Genomic DNA, 20,285 nt, shown 5'->3' with positions numbered 1-20,285 from the left:
ATGTTAAAAAGACCAACTTCACAGCAGAAATAAACATGTTTACAGCAGAAATAAACATGTTTACAGTCTGGTACAAAAATCCATTTTAGATTTAATAGGTCAGCTTTACCTTCATGACAACTGTGGGGGGAGTGAATCTTTTTATAACTCTCCCGTTTAAAAGTAATTTAATCTCGAAATTTGGCATATTTAGGGGTATATCCTTTTGATTGACAGGTACCCAATCTCCCGCTGCAAGTAAGAAGAACGTAGAACAGCAGCGGGTTTTAGCCGGTTAACAACGTGACTTAGTTTTAGTCTGCTTACCTCTGTTACCTGGTTAGCTCCTGTTATCTCCAGGTTAGCTTGGTTAGCTTTTAGATGGTAGGAACCGCCCACCGAGCTTCAAGTCAGCTCTTCAGAAACCTACGGGTGATGTCACAGAGGCTACGTCCATCTTTTATATACAGTCTATGGTCCTCACAAAGCATCCAGCATCGAGCAGTCAGAGCAGGAGGTGACCACCTCTGCTGCAGGACCAGACTGACTTTCATGGTAGATGTCGCTTTCTGATTGGTCACCGGATAGTCTGACTGCAAGTGAACCGAAAACCACCGCTTTTATGGGTATCAGAGTTTGCTTCTTTGGTCTGCATCAGAGTGTGTTTGGTGTTCATGTTGCGCCAAACAAATCGTAGGATCGCTGGAAGTGGACCACGGTCCGTTTTAAATCCGAGCAAACAGCAGCAGTGCGAACGTGGCCTCCACCCGTTCCAGCACACATTCACTGCAAGCAAAGATGACACAACATTCCCATTTCTGGGCTCACACACAGGTATGGAAAAACATGGCTGTTAGAAAACCTTTAGAAAGTGAATGTAGCTTAATCTGAAACCTATAAACGTTTTCATCTGCCATGTGGTCCCTCATGTGTCTTTCATGAGATGATCTGACCTCTAGATGTGGCTGACTATTACATCTGTTCCATTTGGCTGTAGAAACATAAGAATTCATCCATTAATCCCGACGCTGTGAGAACGTTAAGAAGGTGGTGGTACCTGCGGAAAGTTGCCAGAACGGACACGTGGTTGAAACAAACGTGTGAATGAGAGTAAAGAATCGCATCTGCTCTGTTTTCCTTCCCAGTCGAAGACATTAAGAACAAGTTTAAGAATCTTCGCACCACCTTCCAACGCCAGCACAAAATGGTTAAAGAGAGCAAAGTTTGCAATTCGGACGACGTGTTCGTGCCTCAGTGGAAGCACTACCAGCAGCTGACGTTCCTGCTGGGCAGCCTGGACCAGGACGATGGCGCAGACGAGCCTCCCATGTCGCCACTGGTTGTCCCAAAAGAGGAGAACCAGCCTGTCCTCTCCTCTCCAGAGCTCATCATCTCCTTCCTCCCCACGCCTTCCACCTCCTCTACCTCCACCTCCTCCGCCTGTATCCCCTCCAACGCCACCATAAAATCCTACTGGACTGAGGAGCGGGAGCGAGCGCTGATATCCTTCTACTCAGGTAAAAAAGAAAAAAGCAAAGCATTCAGCTTTTAAATGAGTCCTTACAGAGAAAGTTTTGCTCAGAGAAAACAATAACTGGGTTTCCTAGCCTCGGGTCATCGAAGAATATCGCAGATCCCTGAAACGACGAGGTGTGGCTTAAATACCATTCAGTACAAACACCTGCAAATCGTAAGAATTATCAAAATTTTAGAAAAAAATGCTTTTTGTGGAAAAACTAATGGAAATCAGCAACTAAATGTGTTTCTGTTCCATTTTCATGATATACTTCTGCATCTCAACGTCTGAATAATCCACCTCATGGGAGGTTTTCCGACAGTTTTTATTGTGATCTTTACGTTTTTGGAGTTCTGTGGGTGATGGAAATGCAGCCTGTATCATTTATAACTCAGACTTATCACCCTGAAACATCCCTGACTATTAGAGCTGTGACGATATGCTTTTGTCCTGATTCGATTTAAATTGCGATTCTCACGATTCTTTGATATTGCTGATTCTTGTCGATTAACAACAAAAAATAATGTATAAAACTTTTTTTGCTTGTCATTTTTATTGATTTTCAATTAGGAAAAAACAACACAGTAGCCAAACCATCAGTCAAGAAGACAAGTAAAAGATCAATAAAAACAATAAAAATGACAATTTTATAATGGATTTTTCTTTTTTTTTTCTTTTTTTTTTTTTTAAACAAAAAAAAAAAAAAAATCTATTTTAAAATAGTAAAGCAAAGAATCCCAATTTTTTATTTTTCTATTCGATTTTCCCATCCCTACTGATTATCACTATTACTAATGGTATTGGAAGTTTTCTGAAATTTTCATTCATTCATTCATTTTCCGAACCGCTTATTCCAATTCAGGAATCGCGGGGAAGCTGGAGCCTATCCCAGCCGGCTTTGGGCGACAGGCAGGGTACACCCTGGACAGCTCGCCAGTCCATCGCAGGGCCACACACAGAGAGACGAACAACCACACTCACGCTCACACTCACTCCTAGGGGCAATTTAGAGTAACCAGTTAACCGAACATGCATGTCTTTGGATGGTGGGAGGAAGCCGGTGGGAGGATGTTGGCCGGTTTTTACCAAGTGGTGGGAAACTGAATCGAAAAAAATTAAATATCGGGATTTTTTGCTTCACAATTTTAAATTAAATTTCTTTTGTTCAGAAATCTTTTTTTATTCCAAATGAAAATAATCCCTGAAATTTTTTTTTGTCATTTTTATTGTTTTTATTGATCTTTTTACTTGTTTTCTCGGCCATGATAGCAGCAGAATGATATCGTCACTCCTGCATGATTCTTGTAGCTTTAAGAAACAAACTGACAGAACCGTGATTGTGAGACTAGATCTCCAGTCCGTCCCTGCTCTGTCGGGGGAAATTAAAAGCTGATCAGTTAAAGTAAACGTGCAGCATGAGAAACGCTGCTGTCCACAAACTGAACAGCTTCCGGGTCAACACACACAACCAAAATGAACTATTGGCATTGTTTCCATCTGAGATCAACCAATGAAATGTCTTACTTGGCATGAAAACTTTCCTTTTTACACTAAGATCTGTTGCGTGTTTAGAAGAATTGTAAAGTTTGGATGAGATCACATCAGTCAGGAGGGCGCTATAAAACAATCCAGACATGGCGGGGTGCAGACACCCACCATGGAACCCGTCCGGTTCACAAAAACAAACTTAAGGTGAATTTTCAGGAGCCATGCCGACAAAGTATTGTGCAATACACAACTTAAATGTGTGTTTGCCTGCTGTATATTTCATTGAGTGACATTGTGTGTGTCTTGTGCACAGATCACAGCTGCCTGTGGAACAAGAAGTCAGAAAACCACAACAACCGTCAGCTGAGACAAAGACTTCTGGAGTCGCTGAGGAGCCAGCTGTCTGACCACTCAGTGTCTTTCTCTGGTAAACATCACGCTGCCCTGCAGGCTTTCACTTACTGCTCTGAAAATCATAGATTTCAGTCAGACATGGAAAAATGTTTGTATCTTTGTGGGTGTAAATACACAAAAAGTTTTTCTACTTTTGCATCAGCTGATCCAGTTTTTATGAAAAAAATTGACCTCGGAACAGTTACAAGCGTGTAACATAAGACTTTGTTCGCAAACAGGAATATTCCGGACACGGACTGTAACCTGCAACCTGACAAATGAGATCATGGTAATAAAAGGTCATGTGGATACAGATACAATGAATGAAACAAGCATTTTAACCCTGCTCCATGCCAGTGATGGCTGGGATGGACTGCAGCTTCCTCTGACCCTGAACCAGAGTAAACAGTTGAGAAGATGGATGGACGAGTGGATGGATGTATAGAAGGATAGATGGGTGTGTGGATGGATGTGTGGATGGATGGATGGATGTATCGAAGGATGGATGATGGATGGATGTGTGGATGAAGGGGAGTAATGAGCTGGTTTATCGCTGACTGTGCTGGAAGTAAACAAACCTGTCAGGAGAGGAAAGAGTCGGTCCAACATGGCTGAAACGGTCTTAAAGTCGCGGTATGGTTCTGGAAAGGAACAGATGCTAAACATCTGCTTCACTCTGTTGGAAACAGAAATGTGTTTAACGGCGTTTAACATGAAACCAGAAACCAAAAACCTGCCTGCAGTAAATTCTCTGATAAAGGATCCATAAATAATAAATATTTTCTGGCCAGTCTCTGCAGATAAAGGATGGATGTTTCTGGAGGAAAATAAAGATACTTGTACAAACATTGGTTTAATCCTGAGTTCAGTGTTGCCTGTTAAAAGTAACATCAGCTGCAGGACTGTGGCAAGTCTGATGAATAAAATATTGTTTAAATGAGACTTTTTCTGAATTCAAAGTAGAAACTCTTCATTCGACACATTTTACTGTTTAAAAACATAATTATAAGAAAGTCCTGCTTTTTATGGCTCGTATAGTAGAAACAATTCAAACAAGGTTGGAAAAACAAACCTTACTGCTCACCGTGCTGATGTCGGATTTTCATCCTCATGTGGAGGGGGCGTGGCTAAATGGGCGTGGTTATTCTGGGTGTGGCTATATGGGGTTGTAGGCAGAACAGGTCACACAGCTCAGCAGATTCCTGCATTTTGTCCTCTCCTCTGATCCAGCTTTACTGGGACCTGAAGGTCTCCTAAACAACAGAAGAGGGTCTTCAAGCTTTGGTTTCTCCTTACGTCCTGCCATCTGCCAGCCAGAGGTCAGGGCTGCACCGTGTTTACGGAGGAAGCACGTAGCGGGAACGCTCGGTGACGCACTGATGAATCAGAATACAGATACATGTACCGTCACACTCCCAAGCCAAACGAAAATGTTCCAGGAAGAAAACATGAGAAAGAAGATTTTTCTGTGACAAAATGTCCAGGAGGACACAACTGAAGAAGAAGTAACTGTTGCCTGGTAGTTTTTATCTGTTTGGGAAAATGTGGCGATTCTGACCCTCCACCACCAAACCCTCTGCGGGTGAGTGACTAGTCAGCCGCGTAGTTCACAAGGTTCAGATCTGTTCACCTAACATTAAAAAGCTGCTGAAGTCGTCCTCAGATGTCTTCGTTCCCTTCTTTTTAAAGAAAAGGCTGAATTTACAACAATCACTGAGATAACTGGAGACGGAAATAAGGAACAATAACTAAAAACTTACTCAATTATAATTTAGTGAAATAAGACGCTTTTTTTTTTTTTTCATTTAATTTAGTTGAAGAAATAAAACAAGACCAAACCAGTCGGTCCTGGGCGAACCGGAGCATTTTTCTTGGACAGAATACGTGTCGACAGCTGCAGAAAACACCTGACTGTAGTAGAAACATCAAAATATTAGTTTATGTGATGTCACAGATATTATTTTATCTTATATGTTTGGTTTTTTTTTTTTAATTATTCCTAATGACCCAGAATCAGGAAATAATGTCATGATATTCATAAATGTTTGTGTTTATTATGACTTTTGTCAAGTTCTGCTGATTTCCCAGGCAGCTGTTTTTAATGGGGGGGGGGGGGGGTATGAAGTTATCTGAGGATGACTCACCAGACTCTTCATCAGCTCCAGCTCACTGGAAGCAGCTTGGAGCCTTTTTCCTCCAGAACGACTTTAATCCCTGGAGACACTGAACAGGCGGGAAATCCTCCATTTGGACATGAACGCATCACAAAGATGCAGCTCATTCGTTACAAGAATCTCCGCTTCCTTCCATCGTTTCTTCCAAATTCCTCACCCACCATGTGAATGTGGAGCTGAACTGGAGACTCATCAGACCAGCAACGTTTCTCCATCTTCTATTGTCCAGTTCTGGTGAGTCTGTGGGAATTGTAGCCTCAGTTTCCTGTTCTTACTGACAGGAGGGAACCCGCTGTGGTCTTCTGCTGCTGGAGACCATCTGCTTCCAGGCTGGATGTGTTCAGAGATGATGTTCTGCATATGTTGGCTGGAACCAGTGCTTACTGGACTTCCTATTGTCTTTCCATCATCTCCAACCAGTCTGACCATTCTCCTCTGACCTCAACCAGACATTCTGGTCCAGACAAACTGGATATTTTCTCTCCTTCAGACTGGAAACCCTGTGTATGTAAATCCCAGTAGATCAGCAGTTTCTGTATCTTTGTCCTCCTGATGTTCAGCGTGACCTTCAGCAAGCCGCCGTGCTCGTGTCCACATGAGTAAAAGCAACTCCTACCGTGTGATTGGCTGATTAAACAGCTAAACCTGTCTGGTGTCGTTTTCCACGCTGAACACAGAACTGCTGGGTTCTCCCTTCCATCGCTTAACACCATCTCTTTTTGTTTCCTAGTTGAGGACATAAAGGGAAAGTTCAAGAACCTTCGGACTGTTTTTAACCGCGAGTTCAAGGCCGTTCTGGCCAGCAGGGCCTCTGACAAACATTACACGTCCAAATGGAAGCACTACCAGCAGCTGCTCTTCCTCTGTGAGTCCTGCGAGGAAGACGACTCTCCCGACGACCTGCAGATCCTGATGGCGCCGGAAGGCGTGGAACATGGAAACCAGAATCCCTCCTCTATCCTGAGCAACTTCTGCTCCACGTCCAGCCAGACCAGAAGCATGAAACCTCCCAACACTCCCAGTCAGAGCAGCAGCAGCACCAGCGCCGCGTACCAGATCTTCCTCTCCACAACTGGCAGCCAGACGGCCGCGCCCCCCCTCCCATCCTCGCCATCCCGATCGCTGCCTGACAGGAAACCCAGCGGAAACTCGTCGGCGTGCGGCGCCTTCCATCCCGACGGAAAAGCCACGATTGAGTCGCGCTGCCTCTGGAGCGAAGCCAAAGTTCAGCAGCTCATATCGTTCTACTCTGGTAAGCCCCGCCCTGCTGCGTTTCGCCGCCACCTCCGGTACGACCGCCGCTTTAACGTGTTCCCGTTCCCCGCAGAGCACAGCTGTCTGTGGAACCACCGGTCGGAGAACTACAAGAACCGCCTGCTGAGGCAGAGTCTGCTGCAGACGCTGTGCAGCCTCCTCTCTGACAACCAGCCCATCCCCTTCTCAGGTAGCAAAACCACTGTTCCCAGTGAGACTGGTGCGCGAGAGACTGACTGGTGCGCGAGAGACTGACTGGTGCGCGAGAGACTGACTGGTGCGCGAGAGACTGACTGGTGCGCGAGAGGCTGACTGGTGCGCGAGAGACTGACTGGTGCGCGCGAGACTGACTGGTGCGCGCGAGACTGACTGGTGCGCGCGAGACTGACTGGTGCGCGTGAGACTGACTGGTGCGCGTGAGACTGACTGGTGCGCGTGAGACTGACTGGTGCGCGCGAGACTGACTGGTGCGCGCGAGACTGACTGGTGCGCGCGAGACTGACTGGTGCGCGTGAGACTGACTGGTGCGCGTGAGACTGACTGGTGCGCGTGAGACTGACTGGTGCGCGTGAGACTGACTGGTGCGCGTGAGACTGACTGGTGCGCGTGAGACTGACTGGTGCGCGCGAGAGACTGACTGGTGCGCGCGAGACTGACTGGTGCGCGTGAGACTGACTGGTGCGCGTGAGACTGACTGGCGCGCGAGAGACTGACTGGTGCGCGCGAGAGACTGACTGGTGCGCGCGAGAGACTGACTGGTGCGCGTGAGACTGACTGGTGCGCGTGAGACTGACTGGTGCGCGCGAGAGACTGACTGGCGCGCGAGAGACTGACTGGTGCGCGTGAGAGACTGACTGGTGCGCGCGAGAGACTGACTGGTGCGCGCGAGAGACTGACTGGTGCGCGCGAGAGACTGACTGGTGCGCGCGAGAGACTGACTGGTGCGCGCGAGAGACTGACTGGTGCGCGCGAGAGACTGACTGGTGCGCGCGAGAGACTGACTGGTGCGCGCGAGAGACTGACTGGTGCGCGCGAGAGACTGACTGGTGCGCGAGAGACTGGTGTGTGTCTGACCAGCCAACTCTCTTCTCCTTCGTCCTGCAGTGGAGGACATAAAGACGAAGTTCCGGAACCTGCGGACCATCTTCCAGCGCGAGCACAAGGCGGTGAGCTCCAACAAGACCTGCGGCTCAGAGGACTTCTACCTCCCCAAGTGGAGACATTACCAGGAGCTGATGTTCCTCTGCGACTCCTGCGACGAGGAGGAGCGTCCTGACGGCCTCCATGTCCACAGCCTCCTCCGCTGTGGTGGCCAGAACCCCTCCTCCTCCTCGCACCACACGGCCGTCAATCCCACCGTCAGCACGCGGCGCCTGGAAGCCCCGCCTTCGCCCACTCCTCCAGACTCCCAGCACTCCTCCCCCTCTTCCTCCCCCTCCACGTCCTCCTCTTACGCGGACAGCAAGGTGTCGGGCCGGAAGCGAGCGAACCCACGGTGGACGGCCGCCAACGGCGAGCTGATGAACTTGATGAGGGCGGTTTGTCAAAGCCAAGCGGCGTCGCCACACGCCGGCTTCCTGAAATACGTGGAGGAGTGCCTGAACGAGGCGCCGCCTGACAAAGTCAAGAAGCTGAAGAAGAAGATCATCGAGACGATTCATAGCGTGGTGGAGGACGTCTAGGGGGCGGGGTTTATCCACGGCGAGCATTCAGACGTCCCGTCGGCTCGACACGCTGCAGATTTCTGACCGCAGCTCATCGCCATGCGATGTCGCTCTTCTGACCTTCCACGTCATCTACCCCGCCACAGAGACGAGCTGGCGCTTCGTTTCCTCCTGCGAAGCTGTCAGGTCACCTGCTGGTCACGTAGGAAGGATGAGAAGCTGAAGTACGAACGAATCTGTAAGCGTGGATCAACTCTCAGTCTGAGAGAAGAAACTGGGAGGAAAAAAAAGTTTCATCAGCCGGAGAAGAAACGTCAGAAAATACAAAACAGTCCAATAAATGGAACTTTTAATGCGTCACAAGTTAAAAATAGAAACTTCACGGCGCCAAAAGCAGCTTTTATCAGTCTGGAATCACAAGAACATTTAAACGTTCAGAGTTTATAAGAAATGTTTTTTGTTCGTCTCAAAGTTCGTAGATCAGTCGGTGTGAGACGCTCTCGTGGTTTCAGGCTGGGACTTCTGGACTCGTGGAGAATGAGGCGTACCTGCAGATCTGGTTTGTACTGGAATGGTTTCAGGTAGACCGTTGTCAGCATCCGCCACAGATCCCGTGGCTCGCACGGCTCCGCCGTTCGGGAAGCAGGCGGTGCTTCTGACCTGTCAGAACTGGCGGACCCTGAACGACGGTTTAAACTCGCTGCTGCTGGATGTGATTCAGGCTTCAGCGCGTCCTAAAGGCCAGATGTGGCGTTTTAAACGGTTTTCCTTCCAATGTTTTGTCCCCTGCGTAAAACATGGAGACGGCATCTGTGTCAACAGCTGGAGGTCTGATTCCCATCTTCCCAGTCCTTTTCATTCCACTCCAGTTTGATTCACCAGTTTGTTGTAAACCAGCTGGCAGTTCTGGAGGTTTGGAAACTGGGATTTAGGGAAGTCATGCTGGTCTGGAGCAGCAACAAGACCAGTAGTCATGTCTGTCTGACTGGAAGACGGAAGGGCTGCACTGGTCTGAAGTTCGCTCAGCTTCTCGCCATCCAGCAAAGCGGCGTAACGTCACCGACACTGGTGTGTACGATCAGACGCCCCCCTCCTTCCATCCGTCCAGTTTCCCAACCACTTGTTCCAGTTAAGGGTCACTGGGACGCTGGAGTCTGTCCCAGCAGTCACTGGGCGAGGGGCAGGTACACCTGGACTGGTCACCAGTCCATCAGAGGGACGTCCCTGTCTGGTGCCATAAACATAGTAAATTCTACTGGAAGTTTCCCAGTGAGCCAAACTGGAAGTCGTTCTCTCTCTATGTTCTTTACATTTTCTAAGCTTTAAGCTGCGTTTCTGCTCTCAGCCGTCTCCGTGGCGGCGCTGGAGGCGCCACTGATGTCTCATAACTACTGCCATCGTCTTATATTCGTTGATTTTACCCGTTTAAAAAGTAACTGGAAGTCACATTTCTACCAAAAATGTGACTTCTGGGTTCTGAGATGCAGAAGTCACGTATGTTATCCTGGATCATACTTGGCTGACACTGAGGTTTTACGGTCATATGTTTTTTGTAAATCTGTTGCATGTTGCCAAATAGTGATCCACCAAACTTCCAGAAAACCAAATAAAGTTTCGTTTCTGGACAAACTGCTGATGTTGTGGTGCTGCGCCGTCAGGAACACAACCGCTACAAACACACACCTGAATGTGTCTTCAACATGTTCCCGTCAATATATTTATGTAACGTCTTTTAAATATTATAGAACCAAAAATGTGTTGTTTTTTTTATGTGTTTGAGATTTTATTATAAATTCTAAAAATGCTGAGAAATATTTTTTCATACATGAAAAAAGAAAACATGTAAAGATGTTTTGAAACAGTTTTCTGTTTTAAATGTTAAATAAAAGCATCTTTTAATGCAATAAATCCTTATTTTAGCTGTTGTCATGATGAGTATGTTTGTTTAAACATGTTTTTTTTTACCTGCGGGCAGAAACTAAGTTGCCTCAGTGCCTTATCACTCAGTAACCATGTTCTGATCATGTATTGTTGGATTAAATGCACATGTATAAATATATGTTTCATTGCTTTTTTCTGAATCTTGTCTTTAAATGAACACTTCTTCCAGCTCTATTAGTGTTGTGATTTTAGTTTCTTCCTCACCAGTAGATGGCGCTCTAACCAAGCCCCTGTTAATGTCTGCTGTCCAGGTGTGCGATGTGATGTTAGAAATTAGTTTTATACAGGTTTAAACTCACTTTGTCACCAAAAATATCTTTATTTGGCAGAAATGGGCTTAATCAGGCTGCCTGAAGTCCTTAGCTGTACAATGAGATGCCTGTCTCACCTGAAGGCTCGACATCTCCTCTCACACTTTCCTTAAACCAAATTCTCATTAAACAGTCCCAAACAGCTGGTTGGTTGTGGTTGAATTACGTTGTTTAAAACACACAAGGCTTCGTGTAACTCCTGGAAGCAGACTGGTGGATTTTACTGGTTTCCAACTTTCTGCAGCATGAACACATTTTTACTCCTCGTTAGAAACTGAACCCTTCTTTCTACAGCTCAGATAAGCTTTCACTAGTTTATATCCAAACTTTCAAACGGACTAATTTAGCAGATTGTCAGCTTGTCGTCTTGTTTTCAGGTTGAAATTGAACTGAAAGGCTTGACATGACAAATGAGCTTAAAGTTATTCTAAGCTGAAACAGGAACATCGTGGTTTTAACGGCGATGCACACCTCGCATCACCGGGGTCCCGGGGCTCATGCAAGCATCGTGCAGGTGGGTCGGGTGCGTTTGTTAGCTTAGACTTTCCCATCACTTCAACCCCCACCAGTCCAGGCATGCCGACATCTTTCTGGTCTGGTTTTCCTGAAGGTTTCTACCAGTACAAAGCCAGTTAATCTTCTCCACTGTCACCCTCTGGTTTATCCAGCTCAGAACTGGGATTCTACAAACAGACAATGGGACAGGACGGACCTTTTGCTATAAATTGTTGAGAAATAAAGTTGAATTAAACTCCAACCTAATTCTTCAATGTGAGTGTTCTGTTCTGTAAAAGCCCTCAAGGGGTCATTTTCTTCCGACAAAAACAGGTAGGGGTACCAGAATATTCCATCCAAGGCATCCCAAGACCCTTCAAACCGACGCTGAAGGGAGTCGCTTCCCATGTGACTCCGTGATGAGAAAAAAAGCGGGAAATTACAGGATTTCTTGTTGATTAAAGCGAACTGTTGGATGTCCACCGTTCTTATCCTTCACTTCTGTTTGGAGGACGTCCTGCTGCTCCGGTGTTTACCCCGTATGATGAACAGAAAGACTATGACCTGCTTACCAGGTCAAGGTATGGCTGGCTATGGGAACGCAACAGAGATTACCGAACCAAACCATCCCATTCTGAGCCAATCCCTTGATGGAAACGGGGTTTAAATGTCCCCTCCATTTACTGATTGGTCAAAGTTTGCTCATTGAGAAGCACCTTGTTAATCTAAACTCAAAGGTACTCTCGTTTAAGGTAGCTAAAATGCATTTATATTTACGGCATGGTGACTTTACCAGTCATTTATTTATTAAACCTTCATTTAACCAGGTTAAAAATCCTATTTAGATCTCTAGTTAAGGGTAACCTGGTCGACAAGTCAGCAGCACATGTCTTATAGTACTCGTTCAAAAGAAATGGAGAGATTTTCAGTACAACTCCGATGTTCCCAAATGAAACAATGGTTGTTGGCTGTGCCAGGGAAGAGCGTTGGGGGTACTGGGGGGCAGGAAACCAGTGGAAATCTCTGAGCTGTGTTGTCTCCAGCACCAGCTGCAGATAAACACTTCAAACAACACTGTCACCTGCAGGACGCTTTCCACTTTCAGCCTGCCTTATTTCACTGTCTTTACTTATTTATTTACAGATGCAGTTGTTCACTTTATTCAACTCCACATTGTTTCTTTACAGTATTCTGTTTGTTATTTATGTTTTACCTCCGGGACGCCTCCCTGGTGAGGTGTTCTGGGCATGTCCCCCTGGGAGGAGACCCCAGGGAAGACCTGGCACACGCTGGATCTATCTATCTATCTATCTATCTATCTATCTGGATAGTGTTTTAGAAATCTGGTCGTTTCTATAGAATCTAAAGGCTATGGCGTCATGGGTGTCATATCTCCTGATATTTGGTCCAGAATAGGCTTTAAATGGTCCCTGACTTGCGGGTGCATAACTGCCTTACTAGAGGAAACATTTAGGCCACAGCTGACCTAGTTTATGCCCAAATGTGATGCCTAAACTAGGTACAGTTCTGGAGCTTTTGTTGGTCATTGGTGAGAACTACGGTCATTTTAACTGCAGAAATTTTTACACTATAAAAACTAAATAACAGATTTAGGAGCTAAAGAGCACATAGACCACATGTAAACCTGGTCACCGAGGGTGTCTGAACTGGTTTCTGCAGTAATCTAGTTTCAGTGTAAACGCAAACAAAGCTCTGCTGTGCAGGATTTGATTACGGCTTATCAGCTCTCACACAGGCAACAATGTGCTTTAAAGTTTCTCCAGTTTCCTTTTCAGACCGTAATTTTTTCCCTTTCTGACTTGAGTCTTTTCAGCCTTTCCTCCTCATACCTCTCCTGCCCCCTTCTCTCTCTTACCTCCCTCACTCCTCCTCTCTCTGTCTCTTTTCTCTTTGCTCAGTGAGTCGCAGTAAATCCTATTGTGATGCTAAACTGATTTTCGGAAGAGGGAGACAGGCAGACAGAGAGAGGAGAGGTTTTCAGTTTCAGCAGATCTGATCTGACCAGAACGTCCAGTCAACTTTGTCCACCACAGAAAAGTTTTTTTTCTCCTCCATTAGAGAAGTGTTTCAGCCAGTTTGGGGGTGTTACTGGAGTCCTGTCCGCTGGGAGCTCCGACGCTTCAGGAATGCACTTTGCAGGAAACGCAGATCGGTTTCCTGAAACCTCCTGCAGTCCGTTTTCCTGAGAGGAGTTATGAATGAATGAGGGACATGTGGCCGTGAAGGATTTACCGTGTAAAACGTTCCGGTGGCCCCCTCCTCACTCCGGGCTGACAACAGAAGAGCCCGCAAGGAGCGCTCCCACCGGCCGGGCATGGAGAGCGGCGGCCGGGCGGGGCTCCAGGCGGCGGGCGGAGGAGGAGCAGGAGGCGGCTGGGTGCTGGTGGAGGCCCGGCTGCAGGGTGGAGCGCCGTGGGGCTTCACCCTGCAGGGCGGTCTGGAGCACGGAGAGCCGCTCATCATCTCCAAAGTAGGTGACAGGAAAAAAAAAACCCCGTCATTTAATAACATGTGAAATGCACAGGCCTAATGGAGACAGCTTGTCTTTATTAGTCACAGATCAACAACCAATACATCTATTGATATCTAATCACTTTACTAAACAACTGTTATGTTTTCATTATGTCAGAATGAGGCATTTATATCTACTGGCTTTGAGCCCACATAAGTCCAGTCTTCAGCAGGTCTGGGTCGCTGCAGGACTGTTTTGGTTTTGTAAATCCCGTTGTGTCTCCAGAACCAACCATACCCCTACCAGGTCTGGTGCAGCCAGATGGCAACAGATGTGTCAGCTAGAGATGTGCCCTTCATGAACGAGCCAACTCTAAGAACCGATTCTTTGTGGTGAACTAGAAGAACCAATTCCTGTGAGAGCCGAGTCTTTAGAAGTGTTTATTTTGATGGACACACATGAGTGTACCCGCAGAAATATTTCACCTAATTGGTCTAAAAAGCGGCTCTATGTTCATGCAAACAGACCCAGATAAAAGATAATGAAGTGTCCTTTTCTTGTGTTTATCTGATTTTTATATCAGACACTTTGACAAGATGGACTTTATATTATTAATATTGGCTTTTTTTTAAAAAAAAAAACATTGTTGGTTTGTGGTGTGCCTTTTCAATGAAAAAGTCTACCTTTGCTCAGAAAAGGTTGAAAAACACTGCCTTAGAAGACAGTGTAGTGGTACAGACTGGGTAGACAGAGAGAACTGGAACCAGATTTACATCACAAGTGTCATGAAAATATGGTACAGTGTCATAATGTTCACACTTTGGCCTTTATTGACATTATTTCCTGGATGTTGCTCTGTGTTTAAACATTTGATTAAAGTAACTACATTGCAGTTTATTGGAAAAAATGCACAAAAATATGATGTAAGACAGGGATCCCTAACCCTGGTCCTCGAGGATCGGTGTCCTGAAGGTTTTCCAAGTGTTCCTGCTGGAACGCACCTGTCTCAGACTCAGACAAGTTCTGCACATGTCTGCTAAATACACATTGATTTGAATCAGGTGTGGTGCAGCAGGGGCCCTTTTTTCCCTGATTGAAGACATTTTAAAAATTGCATACCTAGAAACCCAATTAACAAAATAAACATAATTAATTCAACATAATTAGTCTAACATAATTATTAGACTAAAATAGAAAGTCTGAGTTAAACTAAATGAAGAGCTGAAAGCGTCGACTCTTCCAATGGCCTTTACACACTTTGAATATTTCGGCTGAAAAATTTGCACACCAATATCTTTTTATTGGATCAAGAATAAAATTCAGTCCAGTTTTACTTTGTCAAGCAGAGGTTTTTTTTTTTTAAATTTATTTATTTTTTAGCATCTGACAAATCTCTAATCGACCAATCAGTGAAGGCGTGTTGACTGACAGATCACCGGTTCCGAGCTTTGCAGGCGTCACTTTCACTGCTATTTCATTCAAACTTTGTATTATCATTGTCGAGCGTCTTTATTATTTTTTTTCTGCTTCTTAAAACTAGCAGCTAGCTAGCTGCCAAAGCAGATCCTCCATCTGTCCCACAGACGTCCAGAAGTTCGTCCTGAATCAACCATGGTCCAGCTTCAGATCCTGGATTAAACAATGAAACTCCTTAAGTTCTCTCTTTTCTGTCACCATCAGCACACTTGTCATGGCTTAATAAGAAAAAAAACTTGCGAGTTTGTTTTTAAATTTTCATAATTTGTTCACAATTTCGCATCCCATTTGGTGTGAATAGATAGAAACGTTGATAATTCACCTCCGAATTATGAGCAAATTCATGTAATTTATTGGCAATGGTCGCGGTACGTAAAGGCCTTAAGCGAGCCATGTCAAACGAGCCAAATCTTTGAAACGAGTCAAACTTCCATCACTAGTGCCAGCTTTGCAAAAAGGTAACATCATATTGGCTGCCTTATTAAATCCTTACAAAGGAAAAAGCAACACAGAAACAGAGGAGAATGGTGGACATCCAGCAGTTTGTGTTCTATCTTCTTGGCATGTGGCTTCCAACAACAAAAATCCCATGTGGCTATATTTAATCGTGTAGCTTGTTCCTGCTTAGTACGGAACCAAACAGGAAGTGATGACTCTTTTGACCAATGAACAGATTGCAGTGTGTGAAACTCCAACTATTGGTTCTGATTGTAAGACTCGGCCTCCCATCAGTACAATCCAGGTGGGATATTCTGGTACCGTTCCCAGTTTTCCTTGTAGAAATGCAAAAACATAAAGCGTACCAACTTGTAACATAAAGAGCCGGACCTGTTGATAGAAACAGCTAAACATATCAGCAGCCATATCTGTATAGCGGCATCGGAAACATTTGCCAGTTCTGCTAAAACTAAGATGATCGGGATTGTCTAAACACCACTTGATACCATGGAAGTGGAATCACTTCTTTATTCCTGCCCAACACCACCATCACCACACACAGACGCAGGAAGTTATGCATCTTATGTAGCAATTCTGTTTTGAGAACATTTAGCATTAGTGTTAAGCTAAAAATATGGCGTCACGACTCTTTAGAAAATCCAACTATCGTCACAAAGACATGTATAAGGTTCTATTTACTCCACAATGTTTTCAAGCAAAACTAGTTCCGTTGTGTATTTAAAAAACAGCAAGTCTATCTCATCAACAAACCATCATGCAGGGGAAACCATAGACCCTATATGAAAGATGGACGGGGCCTCCGGTGGTTAAAAGTGAAACCTATGCAGAAGTGCATAAAACTGCAGTTCCCCCTTCATCCACTAGGGGGTCCAAAACAGAGCGAATTCCCATCAACTCCCATGTTAAAAAGACCAACTTCACAGCAGAAATAAACATCTTTACAGCCTGGTTCAAAAATCCATTTTAGGTTTAAATGGTCAGGTTTACCTTCATGACAACTGTGGGGGGAGTGAATTTTTTTCGAACTCACCTGTTTTAAAGTAATGTAATCTCGAACTTCAGCATATTTGGGGACGTGTCCTTTTGATTGACAGGTACCCGTTCTCCTGCTTTAAGTCAGAAGAACATAGAACAACCGCGGTTTTTAGCCGGTTAACAACATGACTTAGTTTTAGCCCGCTTACCTCCGTTAGCTGGTTAGCTCCTGTTATCTCCGGGTTAGCTCTTAGCGAGAGGCAGATCGGAGTTCGCTCAATGTCAATCATCCACCATGACGCTCCCAGCCCCTCTCTCAGCTCCACCTCTTTGCCCATTTTTGTATTTTCCGGGCGAGATGACACACATGCCCCTGCCAAGATGGCAATGGTAGGAACCCCACCAAGCTTCTGTTCAGCTCTTCAGAAACCTACGGGTGACGTCACGGAGGCTCCGCCCATCTTTTAATATACAGTCCATGGGGAAAATATATGACTAGAAACGATTCAGTGCACATGCCAGGCATCTAGTAGGCAGTGGAACTCGGGGTGTTAGAGCTCCAACCACATTATGTTCAGTGTTAGACCCTAAATTTCATCTTTGTCCTTAATTTTGGCCATTCCGTAAGTGGCTGTGCTGAAAATGGGCTGTTTCTGTGTCCGAACCTTTCATAATGTTCAGGGATGGTGCATGTTTATGCCCACTCCACATCTCTCTCAGGCAGAGGATGCAGCTTTAACCCACTCTGTAATTTTACAGAGCAGAATATGCTAGTTGGGAGGGAGGGGTCAATGGCAGTATCCACTACCAGTGGGCGTGGTTAGTTCCCTTTGTGAGGTCACAGAGGGAAAGATCTCAGACTTACCCGTTTGAGCAAGCGTTCACTAAAAAGTGAAGCAAGGAAGTGATGGAAGTGATTGAACTTCTCACTTTTGAGGCTTAAACACAGGAAATGGAGACTAATATGAATGTTAAAAACCTTTAGGATGGGAATTTTGAGTGATATGGGACCTTGAAAATAAGATAAGAGGCATTTCCACTGCTGTTAGGGGCGGTTTGTACTTTTAGACCAGGCAAACAGTTAATAAGGCACTAACAATAACTAATGACACTCTGCAGCTCTCTGTTACATTTGACATCTGCCCGTGAAGTTGTATATCGTCATGACAATGTAATCTGTTTGAAACAGTCGTCCCCTTCCTTCTGAAAATAAAAACTATGAGAACTTCAGCTGAACCTTAACTGTGTCACTGAAAAAAAATCAGCTTTTGTCTCAAGTTTTGAAGATTTTTTTTCTTAATAAGCTTAAATTAAATAGTTATTTTGTGAGCATTAGTTTTGCAAGATACATTTAAAGAATAAGAATTCATTTTTTGACAATGTCTTGCATGTATGTGCTCTACTAGATCCTTTCCTCTTATTCTTGCCAGCTTTGAAGAAAGTAACAATTCCAAGTTCCCATGAAATAACATTTCTCGTGTAGAACACTGTTACACCACTGTAACTAACTCTGCTATTAACTGTAGTTTAATAGCAGAGTTATTCCACTGGAAATATTTTTTAATTTAATTTAATTTAATTTAATTTAATTTAATTTAATTTAATTTAATTTAATTTAATTTAATTTAATTTAATTTAATTTAATGCCCCTACACTCCTTCTGCTACAGCTATTGCCACCCTGATTGTGTGTATAAATCAGCCTTAAAGGAGCCAAAATGGGATGTAAGCATTAAGACTCTTCTAGATCTCCAACACCCCCAAGTGCTATGTCTTATACCAGGGTTGGCCAACTTCGGTCCTCAAAGGCCACACTCCTACAAGTATTAGGAGTTTCCCTGCTGCAACACACTTGACTGAAATCAATGGGTAGATAGTAGAGCTGTGACGATATGCTTTTGTCCTGATTCGATTCTATTCCGATTGTTTGGGTGCCCATTCTATTTAAATTGCAATTCTCACGATTATTTGATATTGCTGAGTTTTATAGACTAAAAACAGAAAAATAAAATGTACAAAACTTCTTTTGCTCGTCATTTTTCTTTATTTCAATTAGGAAAAAACAACACAGTAGCCAGACCAGCAAGACAAGTAAAAAGAACAATAAAAACAATAAAGACAAAAATGTTATAATGGATTTTTTTTCTTTTTATTTAAAAAAACATTTTTTTAACCAAAATATTGATTTTAAAAACTGTGAAGCAAAAAATCCAGATACTTGATTTTTCCAGTTCAATTTCCCGTCCCCAGTAATTAGCAGACTGGTGAGGAGTTTGATGTAGACCTCTGCACCAGTCTGCTAATTAAGTCTGACATGTGTCAGGTGTGTTGCAGCAGGTAAACTCCATGCACTTGTTAAAAACCAGATGATAACAGATGGAACTGTCCACTTGGGAAGCAAGACTGATTGACAATAAATTCCACATGCTGTTGTGCAAATGGAACAGACAACAGATGGAAATTATGGGCAATTGGTAAAACACACCCAATAAAGAAGTGGTTCTGCAGGTGGAGACCACAGACCACTTCTCAGTTCCGATGCTTTCTGGCTGATGTTTTGGTCACCTTTGAATGCAGGCGGTGCTTTCACTCTAGTGGTAGCATGAGACGGAGTCTACAACCCACACAAGTGGCTCAGGTAGTGCAGCTCATCCAGGATGGCACATCAATGCCATCTGTGGCAAGAAGGTTTGCTGTGTCTGTCAGCGTAGTGTCCAGAGCATGGAGGTGCTACCAGGAGACAGGCCAGTACATCAGGAGACGTGGAGGAGGCCGTGGGAGGGCAACAACCCAGCAGCAGGACCGCTACCTCCTTCTTTGTGCAAGGAGGAACAGGAGGAGCACTGCCAGAACCCTGCAAAATGAGCTCCAGCAGGCCACAAATGTGCATGTGTCTGCTCAAACAGTCAGAAACAGACTCCATGAGGGTGGTATGAGGACCCGACGTCCACAGGTGGGGGTTGTGCTTACACCCCAACACCGTGCAGGACGTTTGGCATTTGCCAGAGAACACCAAGATTGGAAAATTCGCCACTGGCGCCCTGAGCTCTTCACAGATGGAAGCAGGTTCACACTGAGCACATGTACAGGGGGCCTGGAGGGTGAAAGCAACAGTACTACCCACAGTGATCAGAGCACTGGGGGCCGTGTCACCCACACTGGAGAAGTGGCTCCAACAGATACCTGGTGAAACATCAGACATCTCCGTCCAGAAAAACGCAGTCCTATGAACAGCTAAGATACTGCGTAGGACCCTCAAACTCCCAGGACTCTGGCAGAGAACCCGCGCTTGAGAGATGAACAGCTACCTGCCCCACCCTGGGGAGATGGGAGGGGTGGGTGAGAGGGGAGGTTTTTATACATATAAAAAGTAAACTACATAGCGAATTACTAAGCTATTAGTAAGCGTTAGTGCACTTGGGGAGATTTTGGACAATATTTTAGCTTGTCTCTGACTGAAAAGCGTTATTAACGACTGTTTGTCTTAACTGTCCTTATGACCAATATGACCTAATTTCATTAAGATGCAAATGACCAGGCTGGTGCGTGAATGTGGAGGTCTTTCAGAGATGGAGGTCAGATGGGTGTAAAACAGGACAAGAATGTGAATAATGCGTTTTTCTTGGTGCTCTTGTTTTGTTCTGCGCTGAGATCGCTGTGACTGACCCAACAACAGCCTGGTGTCTGC

General features: G+C 45.0%; 1 protein-coding gene across 1 annotated transcript in view; it reads left to right on the top strand.

Moving 5' to 3' along the window:
• Nucleotides 1–13,550: 13,550 nt before the first annotated feature.
• shroom3 (shroom family member 3) overlaps nt 13,551–20,285 on the top strand; it is a gene marked incomplete at its 5' end in the record, with an annotated part of 88,069 nt that continues 81,334 nt past the window's right edge. The window contains one exon of the mRNA XM_079256400.1: nt 13,551–13,706. Within this exon, the coding sequence (XP_079112526.1) occupies nt 13,551–13,706 (156 nt within the window). The remainder of the gene's footprint in view (nt 13,707–20,285) is intronic.

This window comes from Telmatherina bonti (genome assembly GCF_933228915.1).
Source record: "Telmatherina bonti genome assembly, chromosome: 17".
Taxonomy (NCBI): Eukaryota; Metazoa; Chordata; class Actinopteri; order Atheriniformes; family Telmatherinidae; genus Telmatherina; species Telmatherina bonti.
Note: the sequence above shows the minus strand (reverse complement) of the source record. Positions and strands in the feature narration are given on the sequence as shown.